Source organism: Chelmon rostratus, chromosome 21 (genome assembly GCF_017976325.1).
Source record: "Chelmon rostratus isolate fCheRos1 chromosome 21, fCheRos1.pri, whole genome shotgun sequence".
Lineage (NCBI taxonomy): Eukaryota > Metazoa > Chordata > Actinopteri > Chaetodontiformes > Chaetodontidae > Chelmon > Chelmon rostratus.
This window is the reverse complement of record NC_055678.1, coordinates 5,708,933-5,728,729: the sequence shown is the minus strand read 5'-3', so window position 1 is coordinate 5,728,729 and position 19,797 is coordinate 5,708,933. Positions and strand designations below refer to the sequence as shown.

The 19,797-nt window shown below is 42.5% G+C and overlaps 1 protein-coding gene across 1 annotated transcript in view; it reads left to right on the top strand.

Annotated features, from left to right (window-relative positions):
* Positions 1–16: 16 nt before the first annotated feature.
* Positions 17–19,797, top strand: part of LOC121624825 (protoheme IX farnesyltransferase, mitochondrial) — a 31,291-nt gene continuing 11,510 nt past the window's right edge. The window contains exons 1-4 of the mRNA XM_041962745.1: positions 17–112; positions 958–1,100; positions 1,271–1,667; positions 2,914–3,038. Of these exons, the coding sequence (XP_041818679.1) occupies positions 82–112; positions 958–1,100; positions 1,271–1,667; positions 2,914–3,038 (696 nt within the window). The 5' untranslated portion in view covers positions 17–81. The remainder of the gene's footprint in view (positions 113–957; positions 1,101–1,270; positions 1,668–2,913; positions 3,039–19,797) is intronic.

Sequence of the window (19,797 nt, the reverse complement as noted above, 5' to 3'; positions counted from 1 at the left end):
GTCTTTACCTAACGAGGTCAAAATGGCGGCTCGCTGCATGTGAAGGGGTCGAAACGGGAGCCGGTTTTATGATTCGAGAACATGTATAAAGCGCCATGTAGCAGACTGTCGGGTAACACGAGATAATATGTGATGTTTCGCTGAACATACCGATGCAATACAAAGTCTTTTTTATTCATGTCCACTGAAAACAGCCTTTAATGCTTAGGCGGAAGCTAGCTAGCTAGCTTAGCACGTAGCTATTCGGATAGCGCCAGGGATGTTTGGCAGGAGGCTAGCAGTGACCTTAGATGGAAGTCAACCTAATCAGCAGAGACCAAAATTACCTAATTATTGCCTGGTTTTCTAACGACAACGTTTAAGCTGTTTCACTGTTTCACTATGTGTTTTGAAACAACGTGAAAGCTAGCGTACGAAGCTATGACAGGTTGGCTTGATATCTTTCGTACAGCGGTACGATGTTATGTTATCCTGGGGTATTTCTCATATTTCACTCTCGGCTCATAGATGTAACTGGGGTATGTAAAATAATAGGAAGACCTCTTAGTCTAACGAACTGCCAAAATGACCATAAAGTTGAAAGTAAGATTTATTGTAGGACAGTATTATTTTGTAGTCGCTTTAGCAAAATGTACCCAGTAGATTAGCAACTGAGTCTCATACTCATATGTCTTAACTGCCTTGTTGTTAGCTTTGTTGCTATCGTGATTTTCATTTGGGAAAGCCAAGGCTTCTGTGGAAATCTTAACTTTAAGTGTTGGGTCATAGTTCAGTTTTATGACTTTTAATTCTTAGTACAGATTGTGTTTGTTTTGTTTAGTTTCATTATCTTGTTTGTGTTTGCATGTCTATACTCTATGCAGGGTTGAATCATTGCTCAACCAGATTCAGCAGAATTAAGATAATCTCACATCTGTTTATTTAATAACTTGACAAGGCATTTTGCATTTCTTGCAGGCTTGGTTGGTGTAAGCGTGAAGCAGAAATTGGTTCAAAGTGTTCCTCGATGTAACCAGACTGCCCGCAGCCTTATTCAGCTGCACAGAAGAGATCCATCAAACTGGCTGACGTACCAGCATCTCAACTTTCTGAAACGCCAGGTATCGTTCACAGAGCCCAATCATTGTTTCAGCTTCCTCTGCAGTTTAAAAAAAATTGTGTTGCTTGTCATTAATGCACATTCTTCCACATCCCTCACTTTCAGCCGGTGTCTGCATTCAATTTTATTGCCATAACAGTAAATTATTCCCTAAATTTCCTTTCCTTTCAGTATGTATCGAAGAACAACAGTGAGCTTCACCAACGTGCCATCCCGAAACAGGCTCCTGTTCTGACCATTGTGGATGAGAGAGATGACAGCGTTGAAAGACAAGTACAGAGAATACCAACTATTGAGCCTGTGGTCACAGATACTGTGGCACAGCCAGAGGAAGTCACCAGTAAGCCACAGCCTGAAATATCCACCTTGAAGCCCTCTACAGAGGGTGCAGCAGTACAGAACGATTCTGTGTCCAGAACGGTTTTGACTTCAAATGAGACTCCCCATGTGCATGAGGAGTCTGAAGAGGCAAGGGAGGCACGTCTAGACAAACAATGGAAGCAGCTGAAGGTTGATGTGGCAGACTTACCAGATATCTACGCCAAGCTTTCCAAAATCAAACTCACAGGTAGAGTACACAGTACATTTTGTGTGTGTGTATGTGTTTTTTTAACCTATTTTATTGACTGGTCTGTTTTATACCATCTTTGACAAATGACTCCTCACTGCAATTAATCAGCTAGTTGGAGCCCCATCCCCCCCTTCACTTGACCAGAAACAACATAGAATTTTGCTTTGGTCTTGAGAAGCTACAACTGTTGTTCACTGACAAACTGTGATGTACTGTATACATTTACTGCTAAACTGAAAACTATGTTACTAACCTTTTTCCTCTACTTGCATTCACTGTCACACTCTGCTGCTCTCGCAACCACTCGCGCAACCACACACTCATCATGCTCACAAAGTGGCATATTATATCCTCGTCTAGAGGATATTGAAGGGATTGTGTATGTCAACTCGGTATGAGCTCAGTGCACTTATTTGGGTTGATTGAGTAAAGCTTGACAATTTAAAAACGCCGGTTTTGTGCAGGATGTCCTGTTAGCTCTGACAAATAATTTGTCTGCTGTTTTTTAACATCACCGACTTAGCTCAACTCTACATGGTACCTCCACTGAGGTGATACCAAAGAAAAATACTTGCTGCCAGGCAAAAGCAAGGGAAAAAAGCCATTACAGTGGAGCTGAACCGAGCCGTAACACGTGGTGGAAAAGATCTAGAAGGAACTACAGCTATGTTTTAAGGCATCAGTGCACCTTTGTTGTCTAAGACCTGCAGCATAACCTCCTTCATCTGCTGCTGATCTGTTTGCTATGTATTTTTCAAACAAGCTTCGTTTTCACAATAAATGTCTAAATGTGCTACTTCCAGGGGAGCTTTGGAGCTATGGAAAGAGTGTTTTGTTACGTGTTACATACTGAACATACACATCAACAGCGGCGTAGTAAGGCATGGTCAGTTTCTTGCAGTGTTATTTATTCACTTGAGTATGTGCTGTTGTGTGGAGTTGCGCATACTTCACCGCTGAACAGCACTGATTGGTTGACTCCACAAAGGCAGGTAGCTTGGTAGCCTTTGGATAGTTGTTATTGACAAACAATTAAAAAAAGTGTAAGGAAAAAGTTCATTTTGCACTACCAGAGATGTAAATGCACTGTTTACTTCTCTTTACCTTCACACTGCTCTTCTCCTGCTTACATTGAATCAGGCTTCCACAGCCTTTACTGTTGCTTACAGAAGTATGAGTTAATGAAGGACACTTCTAAGTTCCTGTTTTAATTTGCTCTGTTATTCTTGCTTGGTGATTTCAGCACTGGTGGTCACGACTGCGGCAGCTGGCTTTGCAATGGCTCCGGTCCCCTTTGACCCTATCATGTTCTTCGTGGCATCTCTGGGAACAGGCCTCGCCTCCTGTACTGCCAACTCAATCAACCAGGTCAGTTATCCTCCGAAAGAGGCCTAACAGCGCCAAGCGTGGCCAGTTCAGTGTCTATGTGCGTGTTTTCTATTTGGCTCTTTGCACACCACATGTGTAGGTCCAATGCCAGCACATGCGCTCTGAATGTAAAACTCAGTAACGTGTGATTAATGTCATACCATGGGGTTTAATCCACACCTCTTCTACACATTGTCAACACAAACTGAACATTATAAGCTTCACGCAGACAGAACTTACTGCAGGAATATGCAGGTTTATGGTGTGATAAACTGGTAGCTCTGTAAAATGAATGATTAACCACAGCTAATTTACTCAAACTACAAAGATCCCACAAAGCAAAAAATATTAAACTCATGGCTTGTGTAATTGTTTCAAGAATCGCAGTAAACAGTACAGATGTTTTTTGCCTTTCATAAGTTTATTTTTGTATTTATTTTACCAATTTCCTTTTGGAAAGAATGTGTTGAAGACTAGTATCAGAGCTGGCAAGCTATCTGTTGGTCTTCTTAAGAATAATGCATTTTTTGTTGACATGTTATACAAACATGAACGCACTTGTTGACAGACACACACAGCCACAGTTCCTTTTCTTAAAATGATGCTTGTGTTCTAGAAAATGCTGAAAGAGCCAGCACATCCCCTTTGTGCTCATTCTACATTCCTCTTTTGCTACACATCTCAAAAATGCGTCAAGCTGACTTTAATGCTATTATTATTCGCTGTTGAGAGCTTTTTTCAAAGCCATAAACCAAGGAGAGCTGGTGTGCTGAGACACTTAAAATGCCAAGAGTATGTAGGGCCTCCTTTTGCTGTCTAGTCTTGACGTTGTACATAGGAATTTGCTCCGTGACTTAAGAATATTATTGTGATGGGTGACCTCTCCTTCAGCCCGAGATTGAACTCTGCTGGCCTGTAATTTGGCGACGGCCTTGATTACACTGCAGGTTCCTGCCTTTGGGGCCAGCAACTCCCCCCCACCTTGCACCTCCTACGTAAGCCTTCCCTCAGCAGCAATGTTCCAACTGTCATTGTTTTACAACAGTAATGAAGTGCCCCACCAAGTCAAACAAACTTAAATTGTCCTGGCACTGATCAACCTGGACCTGAACTTGCTTTCTATAATCTAGATACAGTCTGACACCCCTGTGTGTCACCTCGGGGGGTTACATCCATGGATACGAACGTGCAAATGTTTACCTAGTTTTGTTGTTGTAGTCAGGCCTGAATAGTGTCAATCAGTCCATCGCTCAGGTTAAAACTGTATTGCCTCTTCAGTGGCCTGAAACAGAGCTGAACTCCTCTGTGCACCTCTACCTCACTCTGAGCAGGTGTGTAAATATCCTTCAGGTATTTGAAAAATGTCCCCCTCTCCTCGCGCTGCTGAGAGTAGCCCAGGCTCGAGCTCCAAGACGTTCAGAGCGTTGAGTGATGTAAGGGGCGGCTGCCACTGTTTGTACCCTGGGTGTCCCTTTATCTGTGGGCCCACCCTCACATCAGTCCTGTCAGTCTTCATTTTCTCCACTAACTCAGCCCTGAGGTTACGATATGACATGGCCTCATATTTCATGGAAACAGTGTTATTTGCCTTTCAGTACTTCTCTCTTGGCCTCCTCCGGTCAGGTCTAGTTTCAGACTTTCAGTGAAGGTGAAGCATGGGCAGAGGGGAAGTTCAGAGCAGATATAGACCAAATTGTATTTGCAAAGTAGAAAGGTGTGTGTTAAAGCCTGCAGCCTGTGAGTTTAGAAAATGCTGATATAATGTCCAGGCCATTTGTAAAAGCTGCATTTTTACCTAGGCAAGACAGTTTCGGCATTTTTAAAAACTTGAAAGTTGAAATTACAGAACATTTCGAAAATATGTGTTAGAAATAAGCAGGCCAACATGCTTCCAAGGTCTTGATGTGTCTCTTTCGAAGTTCTAGTCTGAAATTACATGAAGTTTCTCCATCATAGCATTTTCTTTTCTTGCATGAAACCAGAGTAGACCGGTCATAAAAACAGATATTAATGATATGAAGGACAAGATTGTGGATGTCAAACGATTTTGGAGTTCATTTTGCATTATACATGTGGGTAAAATGTGTTCTATGGTAGAATGTGTGGTATTTTGGGAACGCTTCGCATGGTTTCTGTGGATAAATATACAGAGAAATGTAAAGAGATCCTGGTGGAATATTGCTTCAACATTTCTCTATTTTCACAGACGGCCTTGTGTGTATTAGCCTAAAATTTATCAATACGCACCCTGTTTGAGGCCAAGAAGTCCTTTTTTGTGGCGAGTAGCTGGTATGTGAGCCTGAGCCTTCACACGAGTCAGATTCATTCTGCTCCTTCATCCCTTGTTCTCCTCGAGGACATTTTGCGTGTCATCATAGTTTTAATTGGCAAGAGATGGAGATGGGATTATTGTTTCAGACAAATTAGCCACCTGTCTTGAAGCGGGTCTGACTTTGAAGTAGGTTGTTAGACAAAGTTGTGCCAGGGAACATCTTTAATTTAAACAGTGGGTAAAAGGATAAACATCATTAGGAAAGTAAACTTATTTGTCGTTGGCAGAATCTTGTCTCCCTCTGCTTGTCTGGTATGAAAAGTATGTGCCCTTCTCCATACAACGTAACAGTTGTTATTGGTGCTGCTTTGTTTGGGGATAATTATACACACAGAAGCACAAAGCATGTCATGTGTGACACATAATTGCCTGTTGCACTGCCACTGTGGCGGTCTCTGCACTTCTTCGCAACGGACTAACACACTCCATCCCCTCTTTTTGTCAAAGACACACCCTCACCTGTGTGTAATTGATCTCACACTTCGGTCATATGGTTTTTTTTTTTTCATAATCCTGAAAAGAAAAAGTGGAATGGAGAAGAAAAACATCCTACCTTCAGATCTCTTGCCAATTTTTTTTTTCTTACTCCCTTTCATCTTTAAAAACTGGTGCTTCACCATCAGTGTGGTTAGTTGTGATCAAAGCTAGATGTCTTCCTATATGAAAAAAATCAAACAAAAGCCTGTCAAACAAATCAAAGCAGAGAGAGACCCGAGTGAAGATTGCTTCCTATGGACTGCTGCTCGGGTCTAATCCCTTAATGCTCGGCACCCAAAGAGGCAGAGGACTGTGCAAGTATGTGACCACACAACTGTTGAATTACCTTGAGGAAAGGGAGAAAATGCCTTGAGGGAGAGAAAAATGCTTTGGCTGTTGGAAGTGGCAGCCAGACCTTCAGTGGAGCTGTCAAAAGCCAAGGCTGCTCTTTGTCCCATTGGGAAGTGCCCGTAAGGCAAACAGAAATGTTGTGGTTTCCTTTTAAAATGTTGCTCTATTTAGGAAACTGACGGAAGGGTGTAAGCACTTGGAGTCACGTAACAATGGCATTTCACCGTCTAGAGTTTCTCACCACAGTCAAGGGACTTAATGCTGTCATGTCTGTCTTACAATCAGAGAGGACAGTCAGCTCCAGCAGCAAAGGGGTTTAATTATTTGAGCCTCCAGTTCAAGTAGCTCTCATAGCTTGGCAGTTGGTGCATGAACTTCTCTTTGCATGTCATGTTTTGCTCACACCTTCTTCTTACTGCTCAGACTGCCATTAAAGCCTGTGTGGAGGTGTTCAGCTGAAACGGGTAATGCTCTGCAGAGAACTTGCTCCGAGAGAAATAGCTCAGCCGGCACAAAGCCTCAAAGGCTTCACTACAGAGTTCCTTCTGTTCCTGCTGGATAGAATCCTGGCTAATATTAGCAGAAAAAGTGCTGGTTGGTCTGGTCTCCCGGCCCCGTGGGCCCCACACCAGGGGCGGCCTCCACAGGTGTTCCAGCCGTCATCACCTTCCAGTCTGGCCACTACTTCAGCTAATTGGATAATTGGGTCAGATGGGAGTTTCATGCTGGAGCCGAAAAGACCCCAGGGAAGCCTTAGGTCCCTGGCAGTGTAAAACAGACCTGATATGGCCTTTTACTGTCAAATTAAGTAGCGCTCGGCTATTTTGACAGCGGCTATAGTGTAAGTCACACCATGTCAGCTCGCATGTTTGTTTTGATGAAAATTCAAGCTGGCTTGTTTTGTGGCTGCCTAGCGTCATTTCTGCTTTGGTGACCATGACAGTGAGTTTTCTTTTGTGTCTGTGTCTCTCCTGTGGTGAGCTGTCTGAGGCTGGCACGCACAAGCGAGCCCCCACAAGCCCCCCAGCCCATCCACTCCTACCAATTCAAGCTACGCCCTCCTCTCTTGTCCTGTGCAGGCATGCATTATTTACCCTCCTGCATGCCTCCATCTGTGTGAATCTTGGTCAGCCTCTTAGACTGTGTGGGTACATGACAGAACATGGGGACAGGCTATGCAGACAAGTATGTGTTATCAGTACATTCCTAGAATGTGTCTGATTTACTCGTTTAAACCTTTTTAAACTATGCAATACTTAAACATGTTAGGATAAAAAAATCACTTATGTAATCGTAAACTGTAACAGGACCACGACAGCAGAGTAAACACTGTTATACACCAACGGCGTATAGAAAAGCTCTATAATGTGCATTTCTGCAAACGATTTAAAGGATTTCTGCATCTACATGCAGATGCAATACAGTTTCATCAGTTCAGTTTCATCATATAAAGCCACTACATCTCATGAAAGCTCGTACTTTTTACTTTAAGAGCATTGTCAGGCTCCTCAGAGTCGACTGATGCCACAGTATACAATTTCAAGCACAGGCTACCGCAGTGCAGGCTTGATGTCACAGTTGGGACCTTTATCTTTCATCTTATTTGCAGTGGCAGTGATCTTGTTAATCACATTTAATATCCTCACATTTGGAGGTCAGATTGGTGTGCTGCCACCTGAAATGTGATCTGAGGTGAGTCCCTCACATTGTTTTGCATATTGAATCTCCCCTTGAGGAATATCTAGTGTAACACATGAATCTGTACGTGTTTTAAAAGTATACTGATGCAAATTTGCAAGCTGGTGCTTCAGATCAGTCTTGATTAAATCGGGTGTCATCTGCACAATTAAATTGTGTCACATTTTAATTATAAAGCACTCAGGAAGTGTTTTTGTTTTGGCTCTGTACTGCAGCACCTTTGATCTGAAACACTGACTATGAATTTTAAAAGCTGGCTGTCAGCTATTAAAATAAATCTCTATACGGCCAGTACATTTAGTGTTATATGTTTAATGTACTTTATTCTCTTCTGAGATGGTTAGCTATGGCTACAGCGAAGCTTGCCAACTTGACTACACCAATACTGTTTGACAGACTCAAGGTGTAGGTAGTAGTCCATCAGCAGCGCACCCACCTCAGGCGGGGCTGGCGGCAGATTTGCCGTGCCCCAACAGTCAAGGCTGCCACAACAATTTTACAGGATAGGGCTCCTCTCATTGTAGTTTGGGGTACCTCGCATAACATGGTACCACTTAAGAGGATCATTACTTGTAACAAGACCTCATAGCTGCTAAACCCCACCAACCACAGCGCTCTTCAAAGACAATGAAAACCCTCTGCTGGATTTGTGTCTGTTCCCTTCTGAGAAGTGGCTACAGAAGATATGGTTTTGAATGGGCGCTACGGCATACCTGTAGCACGATGACATTGCTATCCCGTTTGTGCAGTTTCATTTTTATTTATCTATTTTAATTCCTCACCACCACCACTCTCATACCGGAGTCCATTTGATGCAGTGCAGTGGATAAATAGAAAAACCTGAGGGTGTACAGTATTTGTTTTTCTCGCGTGGAAAGCTTCAAAGACGTCACAAGGCAGATGGAGTTGTAAAAGTATCGGTGCTTGTCATATTAGTTCCACTGGCTGTGTTCTGTAATTGACTGTTCAAAAGTGTTTTGTCTGTCAAAGGATTACGTTTTGGCCATTTTTGCGGAATGCCTTTTTAGAATTAAACACCACAAACATCAGAGGCTTAGCCAAATGGGCGATTCAACAAAAAACGAGATCCCTTCCTTTGTGCAGATGCTGCTCTTAAGATCTTGTTTTCCAACAGCTTTGTTAAAACAATAGAGCAAGCTGATATCTGACATTGATAGTTTTGAGTTTTTTGTTTTAATGGTCTCCATCAAGCTGTTAGTTCAGCCTGGGAGAAGGCACGGAAATTCCTTTTTAATTGCCTAGCAAGATAGCACAAAAAAAGACTCGATGGGCATCTCTCTTTCAACGCTGGATTAGAATGAATATTTAACTAGACAGCCCCTGTTTAATAGTTAATTTCTTTAAAGGCTTTTGTCTTTGTCAACCACAGGGTGCCAGTCCATTTCAAACTGTACAAATGGATCTCTTGCAGCCTCAGACGGGAGACAGATGCTTTCCCCTGATAAAGTCATGAAGGGTAAATCCATCTATTATATGCCCCCAAGATAATGCCCGAGGGGAAGCAAGAGCGAATGCTGTTGCCAGGCAAAGTGTCAGTTAGGCATAGATATAAAGATTGTAGTAATATTCTGGTTTCTAATCATCAAGAAATGTGTGGTGCTGTTACAGTTGAATGAATGTGTGGTTAAAATTGTCTGTACTGAACACAAACAGTGCGTTGAGAGATGGTGCACTGATAAAGTCCTGCTTATTGTATTAATGTTAAATCCAGCTGAAGCTTTCAAAAACCAGCTGTCTATAGCGAATCTCTTGACATTGCCCATGTACATTTTGTACATTTCAATTGCAGTGGGATAAAAAACAACTAAAGGTGCAGGACAAACTTAGTAAAGTACGAGATGGACACAGAGCTGGAGGCGATTCATTTATAAAAGAGCGTTGGCAGGCAACAGCAGCAGTCTAATTAAGTGCTTGTAGGTTGTTGATTTTATGCGGTGCAGCTTTCCTATTGATGTGAATCCTGAAAATACCAGCTCACCTCTTGCAGTCAGTAAAACAGGCCGTATAAAATGCAACCGAGTGAACTTAGTTATAGCAAAGTCTCTCTCAGTATGAATTCTTAATAATTTCCCTTCAATTCAACAATATATTTATAGCAAATTATATCATGCAATGAGCCAAATTTCAGTATAGCAAGACTCCAGTAATTGTACCAGAAGTACTATAAAATATTTCTGAATATTAAGGTGGCTAATGGTAGCTGTATCATTCTGTATTCTCCATTGGTTGTCATAGGGTGACCTGGCAATCAGAGATAACACATGGGGTGTAAAAGCCAGTTCTGGCTGTTAGTAATTATTTACTCCAGGGAAATGACCCCCAACCTTAATTATACCCTCCCCTTCCATGGACACAAAAGCTAATTCTGGCAAAAATGCTGAACTGTGAACTGGGCACTGTCACAAAACAAATCTTACGTTTTGTTTCTGTGTGTCAGAGGGTAACCTATGATCATAAAGGATAAAACATACCAGTGTATTGTAACAATACACATATTAACATGAGTTTTTCCACTTAAACTACATATTTTTTAAGCTTAAACTCGAGCCTTTGCACTTCAAAAGAAGAGGAGAACGTGGCCTGTTGTCAACCGCATGTCGTCATCCTTTGTGAAGATCACGCTTAAGAGACGCAACACCGCTCACACGCAAAGCAGCTTTGAGCTGTCAATGCCACAGCTTGTTTGGGCAAACACACCTCGCCACAATAGAGTTGCCGTCACCCGAGGGGATGAACATGACTGACTGATGGGCAGGTGGAGCTCCTCCTCTCCACCTCCCTGATTAGCCTTTAGTTTTTGACAAAACACTGTGATTATGGGTTTCAGTGACGAACAAGCCAAGATTAACACCATTGAGACTTGAGTCAGAGGGGGGAGACAACACCCGCCTCGGCTCTGTCTGGCACCAGTGAACCTTTCTACACCTCACGCTGAATTTGGCAATGACTGACCTCGTGCAAGCTGTGCGTATGTTGCTACACCAACTTGGACACTCAATCTGACGGATCTGTTTTCTGTCTTAAGTTATCACTGCTTGGGACGGTGTTTTCAGCAGGGTAAAAGTAGAGGCTGAATATTTATGGTCAGCAGGTTACGAGCATATCAGAATGTGTCTTAGAATAACTGTCTTAAAGACCTGCACTGAACGCAGCGTCTTGAGCTCTGCGTATTTACGCTGTCAGTGTCTCAACCTCAGTTTCCTTTGACCATTCTGGACCTGCTTTGCCTCTGAAACAGATAGTGGCACGTCAGCACCTCCAGCGTGTATTGCGCAGGCAGCCAGTGCGGAGGCCCCTGCATGTCTAGAGGACAAACCGCTCCTCTGGCAGTAGTGTCACACTGAAGCAGATTGCGGACCGTGATAATGGCTTGCTGAAGATGCACTCCTTTTAGAAGTGGCCTTCTCGGCTTGTCATCGACCCTTTGCACTGCTCAACATTAGCAGATTGGAGCCAGAGGTTTCACTGAATATTGCCAAGCTTTAGCCCAAATGTTTTTGTTTAGTGGAGCAGCCCGAAATTACCCTTTGTGACATGTAAAAGTATGACAGAAAAGGCAACAACTTTGCGTTGATGCTGAATGCATTTTGTGATGCTAATGTTTGTCAGATGAACACATACTGTGTTTTGATATGTGGTACTGTACTGCATTGAAGTTCGTGACAGAGAGGTGAATAACAAATGTCATAAAGTGACCTGCTGTTTTCTGTTGAGCTGGCACTTAATAGTTATTTAGCTCTCTGAATTTTAGCCTGCCTTCTTCTTTTTACTTGCTCAAGACAAAATTGTACATGCAGACAGCTGCTAAGCTTCCTGATATCTATGCACATTATTGTGAGACATCACAAGAAAAGGCGTATTTAGGGCATCTACTTTCTTAAGACGTCACTTTTATGGATTTGTGTATATAGATTTTTTTTTCCTTGAAACTCAAGTTTGCCCTCTCTATCTGAAGGTAACTTAGCCAAAGGCAAGTAGGAACACTCTTTGTAATGCTGAGATCCGTGGATAATTAACAAAAGCAGCCCTGTTTATGGCGTGCCCGTGAGCCAACCCTGAATGCTAATTTTATTCAAACCGAGAAGCTTTTGGGGCAAGGGCATCACTGGAAAAAAAAAAAACAAAAATGGTAACCAACATGCACCACGGCTTTCCCTCAGCCTTGGGTGTGTCTCACATTCTCAAAATCTCGGTGTAAAAGTCAAGTTTATTTATTTAGTTTATTTATTTAGCCCACAATCGCGAGGCTGTCTCATAGGGTTTTACAGCATATGGCTAAGAGGATGGGATTTTTTAATGGCACATGGAGGGTTAAATTCATTAGGCTTTCCATCCTGCCATATGCTGAAAGAGGCATGTATTATTTTAAATATTGATAGGGCAGGATTAATTATACCCAAATTAGCATGTATCTGGTCAGATGGCTGACAAATTGATTGAACGAAATGTTAAAGATTTGTTGTTCATTTGCTGCAGCTTTTGACCGATTTGAACATTTTCTTTCATAAGTGGTTCGGAAAGTCCTTTAAAGCCTTTTAAATAAAGGGCTGTTCTGAATGCGTATGCATTATTTTGTATCTATTGAAGAAAAATCCTTTTGCTGCGCTATCGTAAAGTGCTCTCTGTCAGATGAGCATTATGAAGACATCACATTATTACCACACCCCCTAGATTTAGACTCGCTGTCATTTCTCACTACTCTGTAGTTTGAGTAATTGTTTCCGTGCTTTTAGCTTCTGCTCTTAATACTTAACGTTTAAAAAGGCTCTAGCCTGTTCTCCAATGACTATTATTCAGACTGAATTTCCTGCATCTTAACTGCTACCCAAGTCCTCAGTCCTTCATTATGTAATCACACAGCAGACCGTGAACAGTGAAAAAGCCACAGGTGATATTTAGAATACAAAACAGGATGTGTTTTGTGTGACCACAGCTTTTTCTTTTTTGCTCATAATAATCACATTTAAAAGCAGATATATTCTTGAGGGTGGTGTTGTTACGGCTATTGTAACCATGCCAGATCTGTTTGGTGTTGGGGTTAGGGGACACTCTAAAAGTATTGTCGTTTTGGGAAACCTTTCCATTATATAGTCTACCTTAACATTTTCTACACTACTGTGTGAGATGTCTCAAAAAATGCAGGTTCATGTTCAAACTTACGTCCTCTCTCACAATTTTCTCTTCATACACACCTGCTGATGCTTTTTAGAGGTGAGCCTTAGTGAATCCACTGGAATGCATACTCAGCCATGCTATGTCTCCTCCTCTTATTCGTGTTATCTTCCCTTAAATGCATATGCAAAAAGGAAAAGTGTGTTTCCCTGTGTGCGTTCTGGGTGCACTGCAGGTGATTTAGATAACTGCACTGCTGGGACAGTATGCCTGTTTCATTAAAGCATGCTCTTATCTAAGCATTGAACCTGTCTGAAATGAGGCTGCTTTACTGGACCCTGTTTCCCAACATTAATAGGTTTTCTTGTGCAGTGTTCAGTGTTTCAGTTAATCTGTGAATTTATTAGCCGGGCTTATGCAAAAAAACAGTGTGCATCATGAGGTGAGAGACTGAGCACTGCCAACCTCTGAAAGAAGGACTAAAACTGTTGACATTCAGTTAAACCGAGGGCACTCATGGCCGTGTGTGCTCATCTAACTCACAGAAATATTTTACACAAAAAAATGACTGCTGGATATCATTATTTAAGTGTTTAATTACTTAAACGTGAACTGACATGTGCTGCAACATTGTTGCTATGTGCTTAAAATTGCCTTATTACATATTTATCAAGCATGAACGCATCAGAATATGGAGTCTGGATTGATACGTGGATCTGTGATGCCAGTTTGATATCAGATGAGTGAATATTTGACTCCAGCTGTGAGGCAGCATGTTTAATCTGTTTGTTTTTTCTCTTTTCTTCAGTTATAAGTTATTTTTTATTGAACATCTCTATAGATTCATTTTTGCCTCTGTTTTATATTTGTTGGTAAATGCCACCTTCCTGTTTGTGCACAAATTTCCTGCCTACCAGTCTGCTTCTTGAACATCCCCTTTAAAGTTTTCCGGTGCCCTTTATATGGGGTGGCGGCACTGAAGAGCACAAAAGGCTTAGTAAGTCTGCCTTTGTGTCTCTGCCTCAGTGTAGCATTACTTGTGTTCTGTCAGCATATTGGTCCACCTGCTCTCCTCCGCCAGCCATTCCTCCCTCACCTGAGGAAGTCGTCCTGCCGGGGCTGGGTGTGGACCCCTGTCTGTCTCTGCTTCGCAGGAAGCACTGCAGATACTTAAAAGGATCTTCAGCTATATGATGACATGGCAGTCTGTCTGACTCTGTCATGTAGCAACCGTTGATTACCGCTCACAAGGCAGACCAAACTGTACCTATCCCTTCTTCTCTTTATATGAAGTGATGCTTTTTGCTTTGTAGCTAAACCCCACCTGGGGGTATTACAAAGGGATTGTAAAACCACACTTTTTTTCTTTCTTTGTTTACATCTACAGCATAACATTACTTTACCCTTCTATGCTCTTACGCCTTAATAGCTGTTTTCTCTCATTGCCAAGGCTCACCTGTAAGCCTGCTTTTAGAAACATTGCTGCATTGTCAGCCCACAAACAAAAGCAATGCATGTGCTGAAAGTGTGGCTGTATAAATTACCTCTGCTTTGGCCTCTGTCATTAAGTCTGTGTTGTTTTATACATTCCTAGATTTGTCTCTAAAGGGAAATTGCATTTTATTTTCCCTTCTTTGTGAGTTGGTATGTGATGAAGGAGTCCTTGTATAATCATTCAGGTCCAGTTCAGCAAAGACTCATGCTGCACTCATCCTCGATGGCTTTATGTGCCCGCCCACATGCCTCCAACACAACAGCCACGAACACACAAAGGAAAGGCCTTGAAGTGCAACACTTTGTTTTACTCTGAACACCATTAATGTCACCATATGTCACTCATTCAAGTAGGAAGGAAGTAACCACTGCTGTATGTCCCATTCATTACACCCACACGACTGTACTCAGTTTGAGAATGACAGACATTGGAGTGTGTGCCCTTGAGTGGTGATATCCATACATGTGTCTATTACTCTGAACGTCTTTCTCTCAGATCCCCAGATCCTGGGGATTTAGCGTTTCCGCTGTCTGTGCACTGGTAGTGGGGGGGTGTTGTGCGCTTTTGCTCTTTTCCCTGCCTGTAGACATTTTATCTGTATGTCTGTCTTGTAGTAATGGCTCATAAGGAGACTGGGGGGGCAGAGTGGCTCCAATCTCACCAGCCCACAATTGTTAATGGCACTTTGCTGCTTTAAAATTGCTCTTTGTTTAAGACTTTGTTACATCCTTTATACATTGTGCTGGGAGGTAGACGAGGAAATGTGTCTTTTAACTTCGTCTTTAAGGAGGCGGATAAAACAGACGTTATCCCCGAGCCTTGTACGTTCCTTTTTTCACTAAATAAACCTGCATAATTACATTTTCAGGTATTTATTGGGAAGACTTTGCTTTTTCTCGGCTGAAATTGTGTCATTCTTGGGATTGCGACCATCATTGCTCACCCCCAGGAAGTGAAGCCAGCTCTTCCTCATTCAGACACACTGGAAGCTGTGTCACGTAACATCCTGACAGGAAGGATTTCTGTTAGGGTCACAGGACTGATTGTTGACAGCTCACTTCTAGAACCCATCAAGAAGCTAACTGGTTGCCTTTCCACTTGAGGGGATAGCGAGAGAGGAGAGGGGATCCAGAGAATATGGCAGAAAGAGGGGATGGGTCTCGGGGGCAAAGCTCTGGCAGTGGAGGAGGACAGACTCTGACAGGAACTTTGTTGCCCTGTTCACACAGTCTCATCCCATTTGCTCCTGCAAACAAGACTGAAACTCATTTATAAATTATTTACTCCTGCTACTTTTTGCCACTGTTTACTGTCTGTTCCCTTGTGTTTGGTGTATCTACAAATGTTCCACCCCCATATAAACACAGCTCAGTCTTTTCCTTGTTCTGTTTCCTGTCACTCAAAAACTAAAAAGAAGATGGTTAGCACACTAGGAGATGTCTTAAACTGAGTTTATAGGCTGAAAACCACAACTGTCTCCTTTTTATAGTCAGGGATGTAACAGTTGGATGGTATTTTTTTTTAATTTAACACCAGCCCAATGGGATGATTAAAGAGTGTTCCCTCCTACTACTTTGAGCCAGTTCAGAGCAGACCCTTGATATTAACCATGTGCTGTCTTTGTCTTTTCCTATTTGGATCAAGAAGGAGGTGGATGTGAAGCTCTGCAGGATGTGATTCAGTTTATTAGCAGTTTTACTTCACTGCAGAGAGTGAAGAGACAAAACCTGAAAGTCCACACAAAAAAATCTGTCTTTGCACGCATAGTATATTATAGGGAGAATACTATAACCTTTAAAGTACGTCCCTCGCCTGTCCCTGAACCGAACTGTGCTGCATGTGTTATCAGAAGTGAAGTTTACAGAACATGCAGGCGTACAGAAAGGGAAGGAGAACAAAGATGCTGATTGAACAATGTAAAGCCTGTGTCGCTTTGTGTTCAATTTGTCGGATCTGCAGGATGTTTTCAGAAAGAATCTTACCTTGGAGGCAAAGCAGGCAGTGTGAGTCCTGTGACCCATGTCCCAGCATGCCACAGTGCTTACCACAAGGCCAAGATAAGAAATAAAAAAAAGAAACGTACACTAAATAATCAGTTTTATTTTAGTTTACCTGCAGTATGGCAAGAGAAAAGATGAGTTTCCTTTTTTTTGTACCAAAATCCCTGTTTTCTCTCTTCAAGTTGTAACTGTCATAAAACAAACTTCTTGACTTCTTGTCAAAGCCAATGATTGTAAATTAAGCTCTCACAGCTGTCTGATTTGCTCTTCACAGTGTCTGACATGGCACTCGTGGTGTGTGTAACGGCGTAGTGACTGAAAGTTGACTTGTTTCGTTAACCGGTAATTGACCCTCATTCAGAATTTAAATTTAATTTCATTAGAAGCTAATGCCGTGGATGAGTGGAGGAAACACTGGCTGCACACAGAGGACTGGACTTCACTATGCGTTGTTGTCTTCTTCTGCGGCCCTCATCGTCATTTTGATTTGAAAGGCTTGTTGAATGAGCCCGTCTAGATGAAGGGGCGGATTTTGCCATGGGTCGCTGCCGCAAACGCAAATCTGCCATAGGTGCTGATGGCTGCTGTCATGTTTGAGAGAACAGCAGGGGCCTTCACATTTGTCTGCACCTTATCAGTTCTAATTTCCAAGGGGTGCATTTCTTCAAAATCTTCAGGACTAGCCCTATCAGAGCCGTGTTATTAAAGCTCTCACACACACACACATTCACACCCATTCCAGTCTCGCTGTGGTCACACACAGCTGTGCACGAAAAATCTAAACACTCACATTCTCTCAAACATGCACATGCCTTTTTTTCCCCAACTGCTCACAAACTGTTGAGAGCCTTTCAAACTGCGTGTCATGTCAGTCACACTCTCACAGCTATTTGCAAAAAGTGCACTGATGGCGGAAAGGACTGTTTATTTCTTTTTAAACAAGTAACCACACACACACACACACACACACACACACACACACACAGCCTGGTTCTACATATTCAGCTTTCACTGATATGTTTTCCCACACTATGCGAGACTGAATAGAAAGCAGTTGAGTGTGCGCACAGCTAATGGTAATCAGGAACTGGAGTGAAATGCCCTCATTAGTAAGAATGTTAACTTATCAGGCTCAGACTGGAGATATGGCTGGCCAGCACTCCAGCAAAGGAATTTGTCTTGTTTGCTCAGTAGATATGTTTACAGTGCAGTGAAAATGAATGTGTCAGCCAGCGTGGCACATGGTCTAGTTCAGTGGCACATTATTCCCAAACCACTTTCTGCACACCAAGAATCATATTTGAAACTCAAGCCATTTAAGTCCAAAAACTCTGTATTCTCGAACATTCTTATGGTGTGACGCACAGGTTAACTAATGTGGCATATTTATGAACCGAGGTCTGGAGTCGTAAATGGTAGGTGGTCTTTCTGTGACTTTAAACAAACATGCTCTGTAATGAAATGTCTGTTTCTGAGAGAGGGTTTCTTGATCCTGCTGTCATCCTCACTGCCATCCATCGAGAGTTTGGCTTGTAATCGGAGTCCTCCCTCACACTAGGGGTCACTGTTGCCTGGTCTCAACGTAGCAATAACCATGATGACAGTGGTGATATGATCCGACACACGTGCACGGTGAACTGTGGCATTCCTTCTAAACACAAGGCACATATTCGCCCAGACCCCCTACCTGAGTCGGTCAGAAATAGACAGCCCTCATTTATCTTAAGTTGCACACCAAAACTTTTTCTCTATCTTGTTTACGGAGGCAAAGCAGCGGCTGGCAAATCCTCCTTTGATCAGACGAGTCTGAGGAAAGGCAGCGTGTAAGAATAATCCTCTACTTTTTGCATTTTCTGTTTCAAACTTCATCCTTTTTTTTCCCTCCACCACTCCTTCCTCAGGCAGTGAGAGTAAAGCATGCCTCTGCCCTGCAGTAAGCTTTCCCAGATCCTGCTCATATCTTCGCAGGCAAAGGGACTGATTAGGGCAGAGGTAATGTGGCTCTGCTCAGCATTAATTGGCTGATTAACATAAGGACAGTTTAGCACTTCACTGTCCCACACTCAGGCCATTAATCAAGAGGGAGGCCGTGCCAGCTGAACTGCTGCCAACAGCTCAACACAGACCACTATAAAGAGAGGGAGAAGAGGTGTGGGTTCAGCACCCAGCTGAAAGGGAGACGTGATCCACTCCTTGGCCAGACAGAGTACTGCAGTCTCTACAGTGGTGCCTCGGAACAACGAAAGGAGACTTGAGTGTATAGCAGCAGGATAGTGCAGTTCTGGTATTTAGAGGACCAAGAAGTACAGTGGTGTCAGTTTGGCTAGTTGCACGCTTTTAGCAATCTGAAGCAAAATGTCTAATTACTGTGCACATACATGAGTCACTGTGCAGACTGGAAACATGCACCACTCAAATGTGACAAGATGTTTGGGTCATAGGTGGGGTAATGTAGCTTTTTCTCGATTTTTTCTTCTATCATGAATGAGAAGAAGTGCAAACAATTTGAGCTGCTCACGTCTAATCACACCATCCCCTTTCATTTCATCACATCAAAGGGCGAGGAACCCGAGAAACATCTGCCAGCTGTCCATATGCAGCATTCCAGACACAGACACGTGTCTCCTGTTTTTATCTTTCACCTCCACTGCAGATACTGTGAACTAAATATTGCAATTTTCTCGGTGACAGAAATGAAGTGATGGAGATGTGCTCTGTACTCTTAACGACGAAATCCAGTTTCTAGTTGTATTTCTGTACGATGTCCTAAATATTTTGTACTCTAACATCTTAGAGCCAAACCGTGTGAAACTTTTGGGTGAAAAGGTCTTTTTTAAATCGTCCTTTGAATAAGAGCTTAAAAGGGAAGCCTTCAGTCATGGCTTTAGAGGACGATCGGCGACATGAGCTCTTGCACACAGTAATATGCACTGAGTTGTGCTGATGTTATTGATGCATTTTCTGTAATGAGAGAATTAAAATCCATTCTGTACTTGCGCACATACAGCTGAATCTATATCACGACCAGCCACCATCACTACACTTTGAGTTATCTGCACTTGAAGTTATTTTTATGAATTTTTAAGTTCACCTTCCTGCTTTCTCATCTCTCCTCTTACCTTTTCACCAGTATGTCTCCATACTTTTTGAGTTTTTCTTGTTTTTTTATCACCTCAGCTCTTCACACAGGCTCCTGCTAACAGTTTAATAAGTACCTGGGAAGTGTCTAACAGGTTCTTCAGGGAAGCAGTGTAAAATCACCACATTGCTCAC